At 40.9% G+C, this 22474-nt stretch overlaps 2 protein-coding genes across 2 annotated transcripts; one reads left to right on the forward strand and one right to left on the reverse strand.

Moving 5' to 3' along the window:
• Positions 1-713: 713 nt before the first annotated feature.
• Positions 714-14606, forward strand: slc44a4 (solute carrier family 44 member 4). Its single transcript, XM_011480719.4, has 22 exons — positions 714-925; positions 4378-4426; positions 4521-4594; positions 6282-6360; positions 7003-7102; positions 7172-7294; positions 7376-7436; positions 7512-7635; positions 8552-8635; positions 9883-9995; positions 10113-10235; positions 10322-10421; positions 11114-11206; positions 11298-11400; positions 11481-11740; positions 11898-11992; positions 12185-12288; positions 12415-12488; positions 12579-12649; positions 13770-13864; positions 13958-14042; positions 14115-14606. Exons 1-22 carry the CDS (start codon positions 892-894, stop codon positions 14213-14215), a joined length of 2145 nt encoding a protein of 714 aa, XP_011479021.1. The 5' UTR covers positions 714-891; the 3' UTR covers positions 14216-14606.
• A 555-nt stretch (positions 14607-15161) lies between these two features.
• On the reverse strand, positions 15162-22160 carry rnf5 (ring finger protein 5). The gene is made up of 6 exons (XM_004073758.5): positions 21815-22160; positions 18784-18802; positions 18014-18126; positions 17886-17943; positions 17530-17641; positions 15162-16672 (listed from the first exon to the last, which is right to left on the reverse strand). Exons 1-6 carry the CDS (start codon positions 21994-21996, stop codon positions 16563-16565), a joined length of 594 nt encoding a protein of 197 aa, XP_004073806.1. The 5' UTR covers positions 21997-22160; the 3' UTR covers positions 15162-16562.
• Between the last annotated feature and the right edge of the window lie 314 nt (positions 22161-22474).

Raw genomic sequence — 22474 nt, forward strand, 5'->3', positions numbered from 1 at the left:
TAAAAACTGTAGAAACGGCAAAAGTAGCAACATAACTACCACAAAGTTTATAGAAAATGAAATATTTAAAACAAGAGTTAAAAACTTTTCAAGATGAAAATAACTTAATGGTGTTGAACATAAATGAACATAAATCCTTTTAAATCTAAATAAACAGCTCTTTAGTTTTAACTGTTATTAAAAACACATTTTAAAGTCATTTAAATGACAGAAGATAAAGATAAAACCGTATTTAGGCTCGTAACATGTTTAACTGAATGTGGTGTTTAAAGGACAAAAAAATGAAGACTTTCAAGGGAAATTTCTGCTTTGTAAAAGGCAAAATATCAGGAAATACTTTTTTTAAAACCTGGAAAAGGCGTTAATACTGCAGGGCAACTTTCAGACTGTAGTCACTGTACTAGTTTCAGGTTTTTAATGATTCACAAGACAATTATGGAGTTGTAACGATGACTAACCAAGTTCAAGTTTATATATAAAAGTGAACATTTAACAGGAAGTCAACACTTACTGGAAGCTTATTGAGGATCATAAATGTGAAACCAGGAGTAACATTATCCTCATTCATTAAAGAAAATATTTATTCACTTAGTTTGATACCTTACACGTCTTATTCTAAACTATTTGAAGGTGAAATTCCCTCCAACGTGACCGTGTCCTCACAGCAATTTACGTTTGGGAGGAATACCTCTGAGCAATAAACGATCTTCGGTGAGGTGCGCATCCCTGAACAGGTGCGCTCGTGACGTCACCGCTGAACTCCCAGGAAGCTCAGAGATTTCCTTGTTCTCGGGCTCGGTGTACGGTTCGGTGGCGGGGAAATGCGGCCGTGAATCAGTTCTGTTGCCGGCTCCGAACCCCTAAAGGCGCGAGGCTCAACGGCGGCGGAACATGGGGAAGAAAGAGGGAGAAGAACCGGAGCACGGTGAGCTGAAGCCGCCCGTTAGTTCGCTCGGTACCTGCTGGGAGTCAAGACAACAAACGTGTTGACGGTTCGGTAAACCGAAGTTTGAAGGAAAAATTTAAAAAATAAATTGACTTTTAATAGACTTAATTTGAAATGAGGGTTATTCTGAGACAACTTTAATCAAAGGTAAATGTGATTTAACACTAGAATTCCCGAAGGTTAAACTTTAAAACTAACATTTGGAGCTCAAAATATAAAACTTTGTGGATTTCTGATGGCAGGTGTTTTGTGGAACCAAAATTTGGGTTTAAAATGTAGGTCGTTAGGGAAACATTTGGAGGGAAAAAAAGGACTTTATTTCTTTCATTTGTATAACAACTTCTGTTTTTGTCAGAAAGGCGCTCTGCTTGTGGGACTTCCACTCTTTTTATACAGATTATGCTTTTATTTTGTGTTTTGTTTTTATTTTCTTTGTGATATTTTCAGAATAAAACAAATGAAAACATACATATGAACTAATTCTGTTCTGCAAAAACAAATATTGAAGAGAGAAAATAATTCAGCACAACTTTATTAACTTACAGATTTATGATAAAAACACCAAAAAATGACATTTTTATTTTCCTAACAGTCAGCAATATCTTTTCATTATTTAAACAAGGAGTTTTTGTTTTTTTTAGAAAATATTTTATTTAAATACTGTCTCAGGTGTAAAAACTTAATTAAAACGTAAGAGAATGAGACAAATATATATTTTTTATAGATTCAGGCACAAAGATCAAAAGTAACAAAGTCCTTTTCGTTTATTTTCTTGCCGAAAAAGGGGTTTAATGTAAAAATGTTGAATTGAACCGTTTATTTCCTCTATTTAGTCGGAGTAAAAGCCGCAGATGTTGATTGGAATTGGACGGTGATCAAATCTGCTTTTGTAAAAAGGTCGTCGGCTCTTCCTTGTGCTGCTTCATCCTAATGTTATGATAAAGACCGTCATTCCAGAGCGCAGAACTCCTGTGAGTGACAGCAGTGACACCTGAAGTTTACATAGGAGCTCTGCAGGTAAACAAACCCACCCTGCAGGTAAACATCCACACGGATCTCTTTCTGTCACGCATGGAAATGAACCTTCAAGGTCTGAGAGCTAAAGCTAAATAAACAAAACTCAAATCTTAAACAGAGCTCAAAATGTTAAAAGTGTTTCCCTAAAACAGGATGAAGCGGTTTTAGCTGTTTATTGTTTCGCAATCAGCAGGTTGACCGTCATAGCAGGAAGCGACTCGCGCATCGCTTCACTATTGTCATTTGTTCTCTTTTACTCATTTTTGGAACACTTTGCATTTTATTTTCACACACAAATTATTGACCAAAAAACTCTGAAAGCAGCGTTTAATCTAAAACTCGACCCCGTTAATAAATGTTATGCATTAACTAAGAAGGACGGGAACAAAAGCCGTGATGCAGCAGATCCTTTGGAGACTTTTTTCCATTTTTTTCCATCATAAACTGATCAGAATTTCAAACAAAAACATGAAAATATTTTGATTTTTTTGGAATCAATTGACTGTAGAATGAGTCAAAATGTTGATCCCAAGCCTCTGTTTTGAATTTAGAATTCTAGTTTAAAAGAGGAAAGATGACTTTTATTGTGAAAAAGCTGTTTATGAAGAGTCATAAGAGCTCCTGGGTGAGGGTTTGCTCAGCATGTGAGAAGGTCACATGAGGCAAAAACCCACATTTGTCTCATGAGACGCCGTGAAAGGACACCGGGTCGCCTCACTCACAGCTGCAGGTTTCCCTCTCATTTGTCCTACAGATTCATTCTGCGATTGTACATAAAAACATAAACTTTATTGTTCAACCGGACGTTGACATTCCCCTCTGTTTGCTCATCTCAGTGAGTTCAAGGTTGCGAACTTTGGAAATGAAGTTTTAAAGCTCTGTGTGTTTTTACAAGGACATAAAAACTGAAATGTCTCTCAGCCGGTGAGTTTCCATGATGATGTTTCCCCTAAACGATGTTTTCAGACCTGAAACGTGACACTTGAGAAGAAACAGGGAAGATTCTTCTTAACTTCCTGCTTTTTATTTCCTTGAATGTAAAGGAAAAACATGTTTCCTCTGCCTGAGATTCTCCTGAAACTACTGTAATAATTACATTTAAAGCTCAAGGAATTCTGTTTTTTTTGTCCGACTTTATAGAAAAAAAAAATGGGTCAAAGTTATGTCATATTTGCATGCGATGCAAAAGCTGATGCAGGTTTCATTTTCTCTGCAGCTTCTATTCACACCCATTCAAATGACTTCCAGAAAAGTCTGAGCGCGCTCAGTTCCACTGTGTTGTTGGTGACTGCATGGCAATAAGCCCCTCCCTCTGGACTAATTAGTATTTCTTAGTATGAACATTTATGTCAAGATTGTCAGGATGGCGAGAGAGAAAAACCCAGAGCATCAAACCTTTTATCTTTACAACCTTAACAACCCAAGATGATAGATTTATTGTGTTTTCACATTGGAACTATTTCATCACACTTTTTCCTTTCTTTCCCTATTAGTTAACATACAGTATTAAGCACTAATGCCAAGAGGACATGGCAAAAGTAACATACCTTCATTAAAAAAACCTAATTATAGTTTTTTTTTTAAGGAAAATAATAAGACTTTAAGCTATTTTGAGCTTTCGTGGATGTAATATTTGCATAAAATGGAAAAAGTTTTTCCACAAATATCTCTACACTTTAGTGTTGGGAATGTTTTGATCCTTTACTTCTCCTTTTGGATAAGGTTACTTCCTGGTCCAACAGCATAAATAAATACTCCTCATCTTCTCACTGGATTTTCTTCACTTTACAGAGCAAACAAGAAGGACTGGATCCATAAATGCTCTTTATTACACGTCTACCGCAGTAAAATGACACCCGCAGCTTTCTTTGTCCTTCTTTGAAGCTTTTTCTCTGTTCCAGGAAGCAACAATGGTTCATCGCTCTGTTAGCAGTTCGGCTGTTGAGCCAAAATCCAGCAACGATTCATAAAAAAAACACTTTGTGGTGAACCTGGATTGTTCTTCTGTAACCCTCATGCTATCCTAGGCACTTCGTTGGGAGTTGGGTCATCTAGACCCACTAGACAGGGGTCTGAACCTTTTTTCTTCAATGATTTGTGATCTTCACTGGTGTCCATGGATTACATGAAATCTTTCCACCTTTATCCACCTTTGTCATGGTAGGGAGAACACGTCAATGTAAGGGTGGGGTCATCTAAGATAGCACAAGGGTTAACCCTGAGAACCGCAGGGATGGAGACTTGAAAGCAGATTAAAGGACAAATAAGTGTAAATGAGTCCATACGGCATTTATTCTGGGCTGATTTGTGCTGCTTCGTCCATCATGGACGTGGTTTTCTGAGAGGTCGTATGAATGTGATTTAGTTGGATCATATGAGACGTTTCTAACTCGCGTATAACCTCCCTTTCCCAGGAGAACCTGCTCAGTTTGACCCAAGCTTCAATGGCCCCCTAAAGAAGAGGTGAAACTGTCCTCTTTCCTCACAAAATAAAAGCCAATGTGTGTATTTTCTGACAAAAGTCAAGTACCTTTTTTTTGTATTGTTTTGGCTGCAGAAGCTGCACAGATATTATCTGCCTCTTCCTGTTTTTGGCTGTCATTCTTGGCTACATCGCCCTTGGAATTCTGGGTAAGTAAAAACCCGACAGGTCATCCTTTCAGTTCAACCCCGTTTTTATTTTAGATTGTAGATTCCATCAAAGTTGTTTGTGAATAAAGCAGTCAGCAGGTTTATCTTTTATTATTATAATAATAAATATAATGGAAGTCACAGGTGGGGCTGTATGGGTGCTACTTGCCCTCGTGGGCCCCTCCTGCCCCAACCACCCTGGTCAGAGCTGCATATAGCAAATTATTAAAAATAAAAACACACTTTTCTTCTCCTAAATGGCGGCTATTCTGTTGGTTCATCTCCATAGCAACCATTTTAATTTTTGGTCGCCTGGGTCTGACGAACAGACCGATGTAACTTTTAAAAAAAATGGAAAAGGTAAAGTTTTGGATACCCTTAGCAACTGAGACTTTCTGTTAACCACGCCCACATGCCTTATATGGTTTGATCGTATGTTATATGGTTCTGTTCAGCTTGAGTCAACGATCCATGTATAACATTTTTCCCAATATTCTGGTAAAAAAAATGCGCATGCAACAGGGGAACGCCACTTTGGCGAGATCGCCATGACGGCACTGTTCAACACAGCCTTATTTGACATTTAACCTTTTTCCCATAGCAGCTTCCCAATGGTGCTCGAGGAGTTGGTACTAAAGGGGATTTTTTTCTTTTTAAAGTTCTTGAGGTCAACAAAACTACGTTTGTGATTTTAGACTCAACCTGTCGCCGTGTGCGTAAAATTTAGAAATGAATTTTTTAACCATAATGTGCCAAATTCGGATAATCGCCTAATTTAGCAATTTACTACAAATTGGCCATCTCATAATTATTATAAAAATTCTCAGCGACACGTGTTTTGGTTTCGTTTGTGGATTTCATAATTTCATCATTTTCTTTTTATTCATGTCTAAAATTCATTTTCACCTGTCTGTGGTGGGGGGTAAAAGTTTAACTGATGGGGGCAGAATGAAAGTAGAACAGTGAAAATGATGGCGTCCTTCAGTCCAGGACGGCCGCTGCTGCTGCGGGACAGAATAAACAGCTGTTTTTTAAACTTAAAAGTGTAATTATTATATTCCTTATAAATATATAAATGCTGGTGAGTTGATTACTAACCACAAACTCCAGCAACGGCCTCAAATGTTTCTGTTTTTTTTTTTATTGACTTAAAGTTGGCTTTGTTTGAATATTGATAATGAAATAATTGAAACCCGTTATTTGCCTCCTCGGTGCCCCGCTCGTCCAGATTTATTGCCCCGTCATCAGTCATTCCAGCACTTGAGGCTCGCCTCTTATCTAGTGTCAACAGGACCGCCAGACTATAACGGGCTGTAATGTCACCTTAATGTGTGCCAATCAGAGCAGCAGGTTATCTAATCAGTTTCACCTGAATGGATCCAAAGCCGGAAGTTTGTTCAGATTAGTTTGTTGTGGTTAATCTGAGAAACCAAGATATTCATGTAAGGAAAAAAATGTGTGGAAAGCCCAAATCTGCATTTTCTGGCGCCCTCTGGTGGCTAACCTGACTAACTACTTTAAGAATTAATCCTTCGGCTGTTTTCCAATGTGAACAAAATTATTCAGATCCAATATTATTATAATTATTTGTATGTTTTAACAGATTGAGATTTGTGAGTTAGACTTTTTTCATCAACATGACTTCTCCTTTTTGTTGCTTCTTTGTGTTTTGTTGCGTTTGCTTCAGCCTGGGTCTATGGAGATCCCAGACACGTTCTGTATCCACGAAATTCAACCGGATGGTTTTGTGGAGTCGGACCAAATAAGTAAGTTTAGATTTTACAAATACGTTTGTTTGAAAAGAAACAGGAAGAAGAAGAAAAACGGAATAAAAGGAAATTCTATATGTTTGATCTTAGACTTTTATTTTGAAAGTCGGAAGAAAGCACAAAGAAAACTGTATTTTATTTAAACAAATTAATTTAAATTTTGTTTTGCCTTATCTTTATATTGTCTTTCAAGTCTCAGAATTACCCCCCCCCCCCCCATCCTGACTTTAATCTCCTAATTCAGATTTTTACCTCCAGTATTCTGATTTTTTTTAATGCTTTGCAAAATTGTGATACTTTCTTTCTATTTTGACATAAAAATGTTTATTTTTAAATTTACTTCAAATGCTTTTTTTTTGTTAAAATAAAAAAATGTGAAGGGGAAAAATAGCCTTTTTGGAGATGAAATGTTTTGTATTTGCTATTTTTTACTTGAATCTTAGAAATTCGACACATTGCTCAGAACTCTGGCTCTGATTTTTCTAAATCTTATTCAAATTTAACATCTGATGTTATTTTGAAGTCTTGGATGGCCAAGTAAAGGAGCAGGATTCCCTGTAGCCCCATTCCTCCTCCATGTGTTTCTAGACGGACATTAAACTGATCATACAGTTAAAGAAAATCTTATTTTTCCCTCAGAGACAAACCCAATTTGTTTTACTTTGACATCCTGAAATGCGCCACGTCAGTGAACGTGATGGCGTCGGCTCTGAACGGCCTTCAGTGTCCGACCACCCAGGTAGAGACAAACGGAACTTCTTCTCCTCTTCTTCGCTCGTTTCTTACTGGCGTCCTCCTTCCTCCTCAGGTTTGTGTGAAACAGTGTCCCTCTGGCTTTTGGGTTGTAAGTCCTCTGGACTTTGCCAAGAGCCCAAAAGAGGTTTTTGATCAGAACCTGTGCGTTCCATCCGCCAGCCTGACCTCCGGCGAGGTAAAAAACTTTGATTTTTACCCCAGAAAAGTTAAAGGTTTGCAGAAGAACTGCTGCTTGAAAGAAAACTTCCTGTTTCAGACGGTTAAAGGAATCCTGGATAAGGAGCTGTGTCCTTACTACTACACTCCTACCACCCCTGGTAGGTCGACGCCCTAAACCGGGCCGGATTTAGCTTAAGATGCAGTGATGGGACTGTTTTCCTTTCTCCTGTCAGTGTTGGGAAGATGTTTGCCCGATGTAACTGCTCTGGGAAACATCCCACCGAACTTTGCCCACACCGGAGGCCTCTTACCGTCTTCCATCAACGACACCGTCAGTCTTCTGAAAAACGGAACAGGGTGAGCAGCGCCGGACCTTTCCGTCGATCCACAGATAACCAAAGACTTTCATAACTCCTGTTCTTTCTCCCACTCATCTCCAGCTCAGGGTTGGTGCCTTCGTGAGTTATCCTTAAATGTTAGAGTAGAAGCTGAGTGTTGGTGGGACCCGCACTGGGAATGGCTTTAGTGTGGAGCAGGAGTCTGCAGCCTGAGGCTCTGGAGCCGAAAATGCTTTCAATAAATACTAGATTTGTTATTTATCTTTCTGCAATTTTCTTTAGATTTTTGAACATGTCAAATAACTGAAAAAAATGATGGTAAAAGTTTGAATCTACTCTCAGAAATGATTTTTTTAAATCGTCTGTGTTGATGTTTAAAATCAAAATCCTTACAGTGTAGAAATGCATTTACATTTTAAGAATTGTATTTTACACCAATGTTAAGTTTATATTTGAGCGTAAAAGGAGAACAAGGATGAATATTGATGTAAATCCCATGTTTAATTGGACTTTCTTGCATTTTTAAACATTAGGAGAATTTGACACAGGGTGTATTTTATTTTGAAAGGGACTTGTATGCGCTGCAGTCAAAAGTAAAATAAGTTACTGGTAAAATTCTTATATATATGAATAGAAAAAAATCACATGATTATATATTACTGATTGCAAGCTAAATTTGATAAATGTTTAATGACCACAAAATCGTTTTCTAAACAGTAAAGTGGGACTTTGTGGCTCTCCCTGTGTTCTGGTCGGTCAGAAACTGGAGCTTTAAAGGTTGCAGACTTCTGGTGTAAAAGAATAAAATGTTCACTGCTGCTCTGCTTGTAGTTATTAGTCTAATAGCTTTAGATCTAAAAGTGATGGTAGTTTTTGTCCTCCGTAGTTATTATTTTTTTTACTCCTTCTGCAAAATAACCTGGATTTCTTTTCAGGGACATCCTTAACGGTTTCAATGCCAAGGATGTTGCGATCCGGATCTTTGAGGACTTTGCGTCCGCCTGGCCGTGGATCCTCCTGTGAGTCTGCATGACTAACAACACGCTAAATGCATGGAGGAGCTTTGGCAGCAGCTCCAGAATTAGGTTTAAAACCCAGAAAGAGCCACTGGGTCTGCATTTTTTTGTCTATTTCTTTATGTATTTTTTATGAATTATTTATTTATAATTATTATGTATTTCATTATTATTTATTATAAAATTATTATTTTATTTTATGATTATTTCTACCTTTTCAAATGTGTATTATTTTGGCTGCTGTTAATGCTGCTACCCAAACAAACCATTGACTGTATGTGAGAGATGGAGTATGTTAGTAAAAAAATGGTTTACCTTTGGTTCCAACCAAATAAAGTCAATTCAGGCGCCATTGTTTCTATGGCAACAATCTCACCAATCAAAAGCGGGCTTACTGGAAGGCCACACTCCTACCACTTGATCTGATTGGTCAGTTTGTAACTTGAAGCTCGGGGAAAAATATAGTATTTGAAAAAAAAGAGGATTATCAAGAACTTGGTATAAAAAGGAGGTCGGAGCAAAAATGGTTCCTCTGACCCGGAGACGTCGATGGGATTTTAGCTTCTTGGAGCCACTTCCTGTTTGGAACGCCAGGGGGGAGGGGCCACCCAGTCCAGTTCTCGCATACAGTCGGTGTTCAGACCAGATTTTTTCATTTCCAGCAGGGCTGTATATACTGGGAGGAATCTGGTGATGGGATACGATTTATTCCAAGACCGTAACAGAGTCAAAATAATCCCAATATTTCAAAAGGATGACTTATGTGCATATATTTAAAAAAATGTACAGCTGTCATTGAGGTGTAACAACAACCGCAGGACTAACATCTATCTACCTCTGGATGGTTCTGCAGAGATCTTGTTGTTTTGGTGCAGAGCTGCTGAAAGAAGCTCTGCGTTGCCACCTAGTGGCAACACTAGTTAAGTGCAACACAAAAGTAACATGCTAAACTAATCATTAGCTTCTAGATAATTAACTAAAAATTGTTTTAGCAGCATTTGATATCAGTTTTGCTAAATAAAATATTGTGATATTTCACAGGTTTTTCCCTACTGCTGTACTTTTTGTCATTTTGCGCAAATGTTTCAAGGGGCAAATTAATCCATATTAAAATTGTAATTTAAATAATGAAAACATTAGACATGAAGGCTGACACAGATAAGCTTTACAAGCTGCTAACAGGATCCCTTAGGTTTGCCTGAAATGCATAAAAAGCCGTTTTTAAGGAAGCTAATTTCATTGTCTCTCAGCGGTCTGGTTATAGCCATGCTGGTGAGCATGCTGTTCCTGCTGCTGCTGAGGTTCACCGCTCCCGTCATGGTGTGGCTGCTGATCATCGGCCTGCTGGCGGCTGGAGCCTACGGTAAACCCGCAGTTTCCTTCTTTCCTGATTTAACGCCGTTCCATCGATGCTCAGTGACTAAATGTGTCAAGAAGCTGCTGCTGTGCTCGCTCTGGTTCAGAGGATTTTGTGTTGCAGGGATCTGGCACTGCTACTGGGAGTACGACCAGTACAGAGCTCAGGGCGCCAAAATCTCAGACGTGGGTTTCACCACAAACGTTAAGATTTACCTGCAGGTTCAAGAAACGTGGCTGGCTTTTTGTGAGTTCGATTCCAAACCAAGCTGCAGAATCTTTTTCTGCTTTTTTTTTAAACCTGGAAGGAAAAAAAATCTTTCTATCTTTCAGTGATAATTGTGTCGTTGGGGGAGGCCGTCATCCTTCTGACCCTCATCTTCCTGCGGACCAGAATCCTCATCGCCATCACTCTCATTCAGGAATCCAGCAAGTGAGTTCTGCAGCTTCAGAGATCTGAGTTTGACGTTGCAAATGTGATCCTGAAAGGTGGTTTTGTGCAGAAAAATCCTCAAACAGAACAGAACATTTTCCTACAATAAAGGAACAACGACAATTTCACACTCACACCACCAGGTTTACTCTACACCACAACCCACGTTTCAATGACCTTTGACCTTAAGAAGTGGCCGCCATCTAAAATTTTCACACCAAAAACACTCGCATGTAATTTACTGGGGTATTGTGAAGATTTAAGACATGAAGCATTGGCTCAAGTTGATCAAAACAATCCAGCATACGATCCGAACATTTTAGGAATGTGGGCGTGGCTAACAAAAACTTGTGTTGCCCATCAAATCCAAAAAAGGTACTTTTGCCAATTCTTCTTAAAATGACACAGGCATGTTCATCACCCCCCCCACAACCAAAAAATATAATGGTTGCTATGGAGATGAGCCAACAGAGAACCCGGCATTTTGAAAAAAGGGTTGTTGGTTTTTAAAGTCCCATGCAGCTCTGACCAGGCTAGCAAGGAGAGAGTAAGTAAGGGGCGTGCGACAGCCGGTCTGCAGGAGGTCAAACAGGCGTGGCGTGGCGAGGGCAGGGGAGGGGAGGGTAGCGGCTTTACCTATTTTGTCTTCTCTGCAAAAAGGGCTTCAAATTGTTCCTTTTCTAACTCTGCAGAGCCATCGGCCACATGATGTCCGCTCTGTTCTTCCCTCTGTTCACCTTCGTTCTCCTCTTGATATGTGTCGCCTACTGGAGCGCCACGGCCTTGTATCCTTCCACCTGCGCCGTTTTTGCCCGTCCAAACTGTGTCTCAACGCTCGAGTGTCCACCGCCGTTCTTCTCCTAAACCGCCGTTCAGATATTTAGCAACTTCTGGAGAACCGGTCTACAAAGTTGTGGCCCTCAACGCCACAGAACCCGGCTGCACGGGCATCAACGCCACAGAGTCATGTGACCCTCAGGTGAGTCGCGTTACTTTTCTGGAAACCTCTGGATAGTCTGCCACAAAGAAAAGAATGGATGTTCGTTCTGTTCGTTTTAGAGCTTTAACTCATCGAAATACCAAGACTGCGCCTCGGCCAGGTGCATCTTCATCACCTACAATGAGAAGGGGCTCTTCCAGAGGAACCTCTTCAACCTGCAGATCTACAACGCCATCGCTTTTCTCTGGTGCGTCAACTTTGTCATTGCCCTGGGGCAATGCACGCTGGCGGGCGCCTTCGCCTCCTACTACTGGGCCTTCAACAAGCCGGGCGACATCCCTATGTTTCCTGTCACCGGCAGCTTCATGCGCTCCCTCAGGTATGTGACGAAGAAGCATCTGCAACAAAACCCAGGTTCCAGGTCTGCTGATGTTCAAGAAAAAGAAAATTTTCTGACAAAATGGGTCAAAAACTGGAAGTTTGATTGGTTTTGCGGAGGTCAGGGATCAGATCAAACGTTTCTCTCCTACCTGCAGGTACCACATCGGCTCCCTGGCGTTTGGAGCTTTGATCCTGACCTTGGTGCAGATAGTCCGAATTCTGCTGGAGTACATCGACCACAAAACCAGATGTAAGGACGCTGCAGATTCTTTTTTTAAAATGCTCAAAAATGTCTCCGAGGTGACATGAGCGGAGTCCTTTTACGCGATCAAAGGGAACTGAGATGGCAAAGTCTTTTACTTTGAAAAGATTTGGGGTTTTAGGACTTGTAAAGATGGAATTGACCAACGTGAGACTGAAGATGCTCGGTTCTGTTCTGCAGCTGCACAGAACGCGTGTGCCCGTTTCATCCTGTGCTGCATGAAGTGCTGCCTCTGGTGTCTGGAGAAGTTCATCAAGTTCCTGAACCGGAACGCCTACATCATGGTGAGGACAGAACCGGCAGCTTTGGCTTCTGGAGTGGTTCTGGAGTCCTCGACCTGAACGAGTGACCCGTTTCTGGTGGCAAACGATTTTCCTGATCTTAGAACATTGACTGTTCTGTTTTGTCAGATCGCCATTTATGGGAAGAACTTCTGCGTTTCTGCCAAAAACGCCTTCAAGCTGCTGATGAGGAACATTCTAAGGTTTCTGCTGCACTCACACTCGCAGAAAATGCTGACTCACCTTTGGCAGGAATGTATGACTAAGCAGCGTCATGTTTGTGCGGTTCGCAGGGTGGTGGTGCTGGACAAAGTCACCGACGTGCTCCTGTTCTTTGGGAAGCTCCTGGTGGTGGGGGGAGTAGGTGAGGAGGAAATACTTTATTTGATTCTCTAATGACTTCAGTGTTATCTAAACTGATCACAGAATGAAGGACTTTGTCTATAAAGGTTTTTTTTCTTTTTAAACGGCAGACATGACTTCACCGATTTCTTAAAGCTCATCGGTATGAGCGATTTGCAACAACCATTTATGAATCCACTGTGTTTTGATGATAAAAATGTTGATGGTTTATCAAAAAAATACTTTTTTTTTTTGGCAAAACTTGTTCAGACGCAATGCATTGTGGTCTATATTCTAGTGAGCATCAATGCACACTGGTTTTTCACAGAGACTTCTGGGAAATTTCTAAGGCACAAGATTTTGTGATTGTAGATTTGGACAGCACTACAAAATGACCAACGCACTATGTAGTGAGTAGGGAAGGAATTCAAACACAAACCTGGGGATTTTTGCATTTTAACCACAATAAGTAAATAAAACAACTTTTCATTTAGGTGATCTTCTCGAAATTGCCCACACATCAGGCCAGGGTTATGTCAAAAATGCAGTTTTGTGGACCGCCATCTTGAATATTAAAAAAAACAAAAAACAAAGACCTGTAGTTCCAGCTACAAGTTCAGGGATCTTCTGACTCCTCGAGCATCATTTCGAAGCTACTGTCAGATTTAAATCGTTGGCTCAAGCTGAACGAAACTAAAAGACCTGCGACATGAACATAAATAAGGAATGGAATAAGGGCGTGGGTAACAAAACACCTCTGTTGCCAAGGAAACTCAAAACTATACTTTTGCCGATTCTTCTAAATGTGACAAAGACCCGTTCGTCATTACCAGGGGACCAAAAGAATTAATGGTTGCTATGGAGATAAAACAAACAGAAAATCTGCCATTTATTTTTTTCAACGAAGAAGGGGAGGGGCGGGGTGTAGCAGCTGCTCAGACGGGGTCAAAGGGGACAGCGTGCGGGTCACACAACGCCGCTCAACACCCTTTTTTGCTCATTCCTTAGTCCTGACCTGTTTTTTTTATTTAATGCATTTTCAGAATAAAAGTATTTTTTTAAATATAACATTTTTATAAGGACTAAAGTATCAGACAAAAAGAAATCCTTTCTCAGACAAACGTCCTCTTCTTTTCCTTCAGGCGTTTTGGCCTTCTTCTTTTTTTCTGGACGCATTCAAGCTCCAGGCAACTCGTTCAGCTCCCAAAACCTCAACTACTACTGGATGCCAATTATTGTAAGACACTAAATGTTCATTTCAGATTCCGATTACTTTTTTTTTTTTCCTAAACAAAATTACAATAACTCCATTTTCCTGGTTGTTCCTCAGACGGTGGTGTTCGGGAGCTACCTGGTAGCTCACGGCTTCTTCAGCGTCTACAGCATGTGTGTCGACACGCTCTTCCTCTGCTTCCGTAAGGTTTTCCTTTTTTCCGTGACGTTTCTCTGTCGATTCACATGGTTAACAAGTTCTGTGGCTCTTCCAGTGGAGGACCTGGAGCGTAACGATGGATCCATCCAGAAGCCTTACTATATGTCCAAAAGCCTCATGAAGATTCTCAATAAATCCAACAAGGCCGCCAAATAGAAGAGACGACAGAAGAACTGAAGGTCACGATAAAACACAGAAACCACTTTTTATGGAAGATTTTGTAGCTTTTACCTTTTTAACACTAGTCTACTGTAAAGATGTTGAAATGGATTTGCTAATTTTGCACATTTCGTCTTGTTGCATGTGCATCAATATTCTTGTAAACGTGAAAAAAATAATTTCATTAGAGAAAAAAACTTTTTTTTTTAAATATTCACTGAAATTTAACTGAGATAAATATAACAGATATAGACTGACATGTAATCAAAGCTTTAGCAGCTCAGTTTTGTTAAAAAATTTAGTTTTTTAATATATTTTTAAAAATGTAATTTATAAAAGGTTTACATGTTTCATTTGGAAATTTGTGAATAAAGTTTTAATTCTTAAAGCTTTATTGTTCTGACTGCAGCACCATACTGTTTTTGCATTTCTTCTTTCTTACTGTACGTCTGACCAAAAATGTCGCCCCCGTCCCAAACTCAAAAACCAAAATTTGTACACAACTCTGACCCAGAGAGATGAGTTTGGGACAAGGTAACCTTCCTCGAAAAAACGATAACATCACAGCATGAGGATCAGAAACATAACCTGAATGGGCAAAAATCTCTCAAAAATGTTTTAAGATCCACTAATGAAACCAAAACACGTGTTGGAGATGTTCAAAGGGAGTTTTGACATTATTATGGGATGGGTACTGGGCCTACGGCAATGCTGCCTTTTTGTGGCAATGCGTGAACAAGTTTACATTTTATGGACAACTAAAAAGTAAAATAGTTGCTATGGAGATAAAACAAACAAAAGTCACTATTTAAAAAAAAGGCTTTTTTTAAAATTCCGAATGGCAGGTTTAAAAGGGGGACGTCGGGCAGCTCCTGCTTGCTGTTTCATCAAATTTCAATTGTGTTTTGTGATCAAACGTTTGGAAAAAAAAAGACAAAATGACTTTGGTTAATTCAAGTTTTAATCTGAGACCATTGGGTTTTGTACAACAGTCCTTAAGCCAACACGGTAATTTAGCGTCACGTTAAACCACTTTCCTATCAAACGCAGCTAAACCCATCAGAAACATCAGAGTCCAAGCAGATTGTTTGTGTCCGTCCCGCAGCGGGACATGAAATGAAAAGTGTTTTCAGTCCAACTTCCAGGTGAAAGATCTCCAGATCTGCACATTTCAGGGACGATGAGTCTGGACGGTGGAGCTGCAGGGTCCCCTGGAGGCATTCATGGAGAACAATGGAAGATCTGACTAAAACATCTGGTTTTCAAAGCACGACTAGAGTCACAAACATCTAAGGACTTCATGGGCTGGTTTGGTCTGTAGATGGCAGTCAGCACTCAGAGCAATGGCATCTAGAGAGGAAACCAGCAAATAGTCCATTCCTGGCTACGCATGTGACCCACATCCCCTTTGAATGAGCAGGAATTCACCTTTAGAGTGAAAGGCAGTCAAACTTTTAATCTTTCATCAGAATTTACAGGTTAGACATTTAAGTACCCGAGTAACACGTATGACGAGAGTATTCCAGGAAGTAGACAGTTTGAACACTTCACAGTCGCACATCTTCTCCAGGGCTCTCCCATCCAGTCACAGCATGTACAATATTTATATATACAAATATATACTGTATGCACACATACGCACTCACAAAAATCCACAAGTGTTTCGCAATCCTGTAGCTTTGGAAAAGGGGGCGGTGCCGGTCGAGCGAGCCGTCACTCAAATCTCGGAAATATCTATAGTGGTTTCTGAGGATTCTCTCTGCCGGTCGTGGCGTTCTGGCCAAGTCGGTTATGCAATTCGTGGGAGGCGAAGCTCTGACTTTTAGTTAGTCTGAAGAGGAAGGTCGGCTCCGCCTTCAGGGCGGCTCCGCCTTCAGGCGACCTCCACCAGGAGAAACGGGTTAAGACAAATGTTTGGAGGAGGCTCCCATGGAGACTGAACAGGAACTTGGCTGCACTCCTAACCCCCCACCCCCCATGGCCAATCCACATCTGCCCACAGAGCCCCCCCCTCCTCTAAATAAAGAGGAGTTGGTAATCTGATGAATGAAGTGACCTCATCCATCTGATCATTCGGATTATGTAATACTGAATCTGAACGCCAAACCCAAACATTTCCACTTCCTAAAATGTTTTGTGAGCCCAGACGACCGCCACGACCGATTTCTGGGGTTCCACGTCGCCAGGCATAAAAAAAACGACGAGCAGGCGGGGGCTTGTGCTGCGGCGACGTGACTACGGGAGGAGGAACCTGTCCAGGTGTGTGTGTGTGTGTTCATGTGTGTTGCTGCACTCCTCCCTCCCCGTTTCCGATTTCGGTAAAACCACCTCCTCTCCAGGTCAGTCACACGCTCAGCAGCCAGAAGAAGAAGAAGATGGCCACGAACAGGAAGAGCGAGTCCTGCCAGCTGTTGTTGCCGTTCCCGTTACCTTGGTGATCACCTGCATACTGGTCTAAAGGTAAACAAGAAAGAAAAGACTTTCAAATTGAAGTAGTGAGTTTAAAAAAAATCTAAATTTGGATTTATTTTAGGCAAGAAAAATTCCACATTTAATGTAATGAATCCCCAAACTTTTTCAGACATTTCTGCAGACCGTCCTGTACGAGGCCGACATGGGCGTCTGATTTGAGTTTTTTTGTTTCTCTGAACTTTTGAGACAGAAGTTTATCTTCATTCTCTGTAAAATATTGATTTGTTCACTTGATTTCCTGTAGGAACCATTAAAATGTGAAATAAAGTTTAAGCCGTGACCATAAAAGCAGAAGACGCCAACTTCAGCCTCTTCTGACTTTTAAGATGAGACGGAAAAATACAAAAAACAATCGTGAAAACTGGATTTTTAAAAAAATATAATCTTAACGAGAATCCACTGTTTGAAGAACTTTATTAGCAGCATCCTTATAACATTAGACAGCTGGTTGACGATTATTCTGCATTATTATTATGGTCTGTGGGACCAACTGTCACAATAAATCCATATTTGGAGTAAAGACTCCTTCCTGGTTGTTGTCTGTTGAAAGCAGATTTATTTTATTTTGAAGGGGAAGGCTCTTCAGTTTCCTCTCTGGATCTTTCCACATAACTTTCTTTTTCGTTAACTTTGCTAGCTTGAAGGTTTTAATTTAGCAGTCGGTGCGGCCGCTTTAACAAAGTAGCTGATGCATTTTCGACATGAGACAGAGAGACTGGTGGAGAGAAACTGGTCGTTTTTCAAAATAAAACTTCCTTCAGAATCAGATTCGAAATAAAACTGGATAAAAGGTTGGTTGTGGTTTTTTTTTCCTCTTTGATTAGGGGACCGCTGTGTACCTGCTCTGTGGAAGGGGTCGTTGGCGTTGAAGACTGTCGTGAAAAAGCCGAAGGGGAAAGCGCCGATGCCAAACGACATGTGGAAACCGGTATCCCCGAAGCCCTGGAACATCTGAGCGCAAAGACAAACCCGACAGTCAAAAGCTACAACAGCTGGAGGAACATCTGACCTGAAATTATGAAGGAAAGTCATGTGAAGGAACATTTAGAGGCTGCTTTAGGTTTTGCGTCACACGTTTGTGGGGATTTTGTGGTTAAAAGGGTATTTTCGTGTTGCATAAAAGGTAAAAATCTGAGAGGGGAGTACAAACGGAAAAAGTCTTTTCAGAGGAAGGCGTGGGAAAGCGCAGACTCACCCCGCCTCTGCTCTCCGGCTCCGTCCTCTGCCCCTGAGGCCGGGGTGGGGTTTTCAACCTGCAACACAAACAGCCCGTCACAGAGAGGCCACGCCCCCCTCCAATGGGACTGAACACAGGCGGCGAACCTGGGGTCCTCCTGGCTGGAGCTTCCCCGTCCGTACAGCGGGATGACCTTCTCTCTGCTGATGCCCGCCTTGCACACCGGACACTGCTGCCTGCTGGGCTGCGTCTCCAACCACTGAGAAGGACAAGACGGATCTGACGCCGCTTCCACCAACGAGACAAAATGTTTGTTCCTGCAGGAACGGACTGAAGACCAACGGCTGCGCTCATGTCGCATCAGCAAACCGAGACCCGTTAAGGTCATTAGTGTCACACGGTGCAGCTTTAACGCCGACGTCACGTCAGGAGCGCCGCTTAAGCCCATTACCTCCACTTTCTCTGTGGAGACGCCGAACTGTTTACAACAAACACCTTCAGCCTAAATACAAACATCGGCACAAAACTCTACTGCCATTAGAACGCAATCTGGACTCGGTGGTTCACATGGTAACACTGATCTACAAACGCTTTAAATATCTGGAAGCCTTTTTTATTTTAAGTTGAAATAAAATGTCCTGCCGTTTACGTTGGCCCACAAAAGATGCAGAAAAACCTTCGGCCTTTTATCATTAAAGACAAAAAATGAAACCTTTTCACTGAAATCGATTAAAATGTCATTAAACATGACCAAGTACATCAGACCCAAAAGAAGAAGCTGCCTTGAGCCTAAGTTTTTCTGTAGAAATGTGTCTGAATCTTTCAAAAAAACTCCAAAAATATAAGGATCCAGTTTTATTTCTCTTCAAAGATCGAGTCAGAAGCTGTTTGGGAAAAGAACAGAGGATGGACTCACCTGATGTAGACAGGGCCAGCTGCAAACAGGAGAAAAGACAACAAATTATTCCCTTCTAAAAGCAATTTTGCTGCGATTCAGAGATTTGAAAGGAGGCTATTAGTTTAGACAGACATTTCAAACAATAAATCCGTCAGAAATGATTCGATCTTAACTCAAAACATTTGAAACAATTTTAAAAATGGAATCAGATCCCTGTAATCTGCATGACTTCCAAGCCTGCTCCAATGAGAAGCTGTGGACTGCTCCATGCAGCCCCGGCGGCCCTCAGGCGTTTTCTGGGAGCCGCCCGGCTCCAGGAGAAGCCTCGTGACTTTGACAGGAAACATGAAGCTTTTTCCAAAATGCAATGGTTACGATCCTTTCACATTAAAAAGTCTCATTTCAGGAACTCGTTTGAGTCTTTTTGCTCCCCAGAACTGGCCTTGATTCCAAGAATTTAGTGTGTGATGAGAAGAAAACTGAAATGAACCTCCATTTCTAACAGATTTTTGCTTTTTTTTTAAGGCAGAGATATCATTAAACCACCGTAAATCTACACATTTTAGAAATGCTTTGAGATTTAGTCATGAAGGAACTTGGAGCATGCAAACCAACAAGAAGGGCGGGACTTTCAGAACCACAGCAGCACTCCGGCGCAGTAATCTGCACTGCTTGGGTTTAAAAAACGGGGATCGGCGTCCCCGCAGTCAATTTAGGATCAAGGATCAACACAGAGCAAATCCTGAGTTTCAATACCAACTTTAACCTGCAACAAGTGATAAAAACCTGATTTATTTGAACTGAGAAGCCGCAGGACTTTGTGCCTTCAAAATAAAAGCTGCTTATCTCATCATTTTGTGTTTTTCAGATTACCTTTGCAATGAAGTCAGACGCATTTTTTTTGGCTCCAAACACCAGTTTATGAAATCATCTCAGAGATGGCTTGAAAAACTAATCTAAGCAGAATATTACTTTACAATAAAATACACCACATTTCAGTGAGAGTTTGTGGAAAATCCGACACTGCATAGCTAAAAGTCAAAGATGATGATGAATCCTATTCCACAAGCAGCTTGATGAGATGTTGCAGCAGGTGAGCTGATGTCATCAACTGACCTCCTTGCTTCAAAGTTTCATCATGTTACGTACAGATTTGGGGGGGGGGGGGGGGGGGGGGTAACATAGCAACGACGTTACATCAGCGCACGCCGCCGTGGGAGCTGCAAACACAGACACGCACCAGCTGGTCCACCAGAACTTGATCCGGTACTGGACCGGGATTTAACCCCCAGAGAGCTCCGGAGCGGTTTTTCCTCTGGGGGTTTTAAGTTAATTAGACTTTATTTGTTCTTCTTTTTGTTTATATTAAGTAGCAGCAATCAACGGCTGGTTAAGCTACAACAGAAATCCTTCCTCTGTCTGAGAAAAAAAACGGCGTGTTTGTACCGATTCATTCAACTGGACAGATTTTCTCTAAAACACACCAATACTTGTTTTTATATTTACAAACTTCTAAAAAAAGAGTGACACTATATTAAAAGACATATAATGGATACAATAAATGCAAATATATGTGTGGATTTATTTTTTTAAATGTCTCAAAGTTTCCTGAATGTCTAACATTTTCTCTGTTTTACCAACTTTTTCTATTTCTGTTCAGCAGCTTAAAGACAAAACTGGCTTCATCGCCTCCTTCTGACAATCATAGCCATATCAAATATACATTTTCCAGCTTTTCAAACAGAGTACAGGAAGCGCAGAAAGAGAAATGAGAAGCGGTTTTAATAACGATCGGCTGTGACATCACAAAAGCCAGCAAAGAAAATGAAAGGAAATATAACCAACAGTAATCAGAGTCGCTCTACAACCTGATCTATTGATGAATAGTTCCCTTTTAATTATGATGGTGCTGTTATGCCACTTCCCATCATGCATCTGTCTACACGCTGTCCTGCTGGCTTACAGCCCCTCACACAACCCCAACTTAATCTGTGAGCTTATGGCCCGCCCAGTTTATTTTCTGTCACAAATACGATCTTTTTCAAACTGAATTTTTTAAAATTCTGCTCCTGATTCACAATGATTTGAATAACAAAATACTCAGAAAATGTTTAATTTTCTCTATAATTGTCCTCTTTCATCGGAAAAATGCCACAAGAACATGTTAAACATTTTTAATAAATCACTTTCATGATTTGTTTTTATTCTATTGCAAACCCCCCCCAAATGAGCAAGAACTGTTGAAGGAAAATGTACATTTGCATTTTTTTACAGCTTCTTCAATACATTCCAAAGATTATATTTTCCTGCACTTAGATTTTAGTCCTTCTTGATCAATTCTTTTCTGGATTTTGCACAATAAACAATCTCTGATGTGTTAACCGCCTTAAACCACCAAAGTCCAAGCCTGTGCTTGTTTCCACACTGAACCCTTCGCTGCTTTCGATTACAGCTGATAGGAACCTGCTGACCCTGATGTCACATCAGCGACTCCCAGATTAGTCACACAAAAACCACTGAGTTTGTGTGAACCGACAACATGAAGGTTGAAGGTTGCGCAAGTTTGGATCACAAGGGGGAGAAAATGCTAGAAAGTCTTTGGCCGCAGGTTCCTTTCAGATGTGGTGAGCTGCCAGTTCAGATTAAAGTGGATTTAAACAGAATAGCTGATTAAATCACAGCAACAAGCTGAAGCAAGTTTGGCTCATCACAGACTGATGTTAAAGTTAGAAATGGTCACTAAGCATTTACAATAAGAGTTAATATGTCACAGATTAATACGTCACCTTTGACTGACAGCTGATAAAAATGCTGTAAAAAATGTTTAGGTGTAATGCAGTAAAACAGTTATGACCTGCCTCTGTAAAATATTAGTTTGTACTTTATTCTTATTTTTAATATTATTATTATTGTGGTTTTCAGCGAGGGGCGTGACTCCGCCGTCAACAGCTGACGTTAAAGAAGGCCGCGCGCGCGCGGGCAAATAACATCAAAAGATCATGGAAAAACACCCCCACACACTCTAATAACTACTGTTTTGGTTTCGTACCAGAACAGGTGTCCGCACATACTGATGACAGCGTCCCTGGCTGTGTCCAAACAAATATTGCATTCGAAGGTGGCCCGGTCCCGCTCGCTTTCCCCGCTGCCGCCGCCTGGCCCGTCGCGGTCGTTGCTGCTTTCCCCCGCGGGGAAACCTCCTCTGGAGTAGCGGGGATCCGCCGCCGCCATGACGGTTATCGGAACAGCGAAGGGAAGTAATCCGAACTGAGTCAACCCAAGCCACTCGTGCCCGACTGGTACTAGCGTTAGCCGAGTCCGACACTGATGGTACAGTCTTCACTTTGGACTGAGTTGTGGCTGCTGCTGCTGTCTGAGAAACCACTTCCGTTTCCGGTCAAAATAATGCTGTAAGAGTCGGGGGGCGGGGCTAAAAATGTAAATACAAACGCCTCATGGAGACTGTACAATGATTATCGTGGTTATTTACTTTTTAAGTGTATTTTCAATGTTTATCATCTATCTGCGGGTTTCAATTGCACTATGGTATCAAAATAAATTACTTTTTACCGGATCAATAAAGTTCTATTCTCTTCTATTCTATGAAGCAAGGCCAATGTTTAAGGTTACATCCGGTAGTGTTTTATTTTAAATAACCCTTATTCATAAATTCAAGAAAGGCAAAACAAAACAAATATTGTGATGTGTC

The sequence above is a fragment of the Oryzias latipes genome, chromosome 11 (genome assembly GCF_053564925.1).
Source record: "Oryzias latipes strain Hd-rR chromosome 11, Olatipes_Hd-rR_3.1".
Lineage (NCBI taxonomy): Eukaryota > Metazoa > Chordata > Actinopteri > Beloniformes > Adrianichthyidae > Oryzias > Oryzias latipes.

What these genes read in the sequence shown, in the direction of transcription:
- rnf5 (XM_004073758.5), bottom strand. Translation starts at nt 21,996, where the DNA reads ATGGCGGCGGCGGATCCCCGCTACTCCAGAGGAGGTTTCCCCGCGGGG. An exon ending in TCCAGCCAGGAGGACCCCAG is followed by an intron (nt 17,944 to 18,013) that starts GTTCGCCGCCTG and finishes TTTGTGTTGCAG; the next exon opens with GTTGAAAACCCCACCCCGGC. An exon ending in AGCCGGAGAGCAGAGGCGGG is followed by an intron (nt 17,642 to 17,885) that starts GTGAGTCTGCGC and finishes CTTTGCGCTCAG; the next exon opens with ATGTTCCAGGGCTTCGGGGA.
- slc44a4 (XM_011480719.4), top strand. Translation starts at nt 892, where the DNA reads ATGGGGAAGAAAGAGGGAGAAGAACCGGAGCACG. An exon ending in TTCAGTGTCCGACCACCCAG is followed by an intron (nt 7,103 to 7,171) that starts GTAGAGACAAAC and finishes CTTCCTCCTCAG; the next exon opens with GTTTGTGTGAAACAGTGTCC. An exon ending in TACTGGAGCGCCACGGCCTT is followed by an intron (nt 11,207 to 11,297) that starts GTATCCTTCCAC and finishes ACCGCCGTTCAG; the next exon opens with ATATTTAGCAACTTCTGGAG.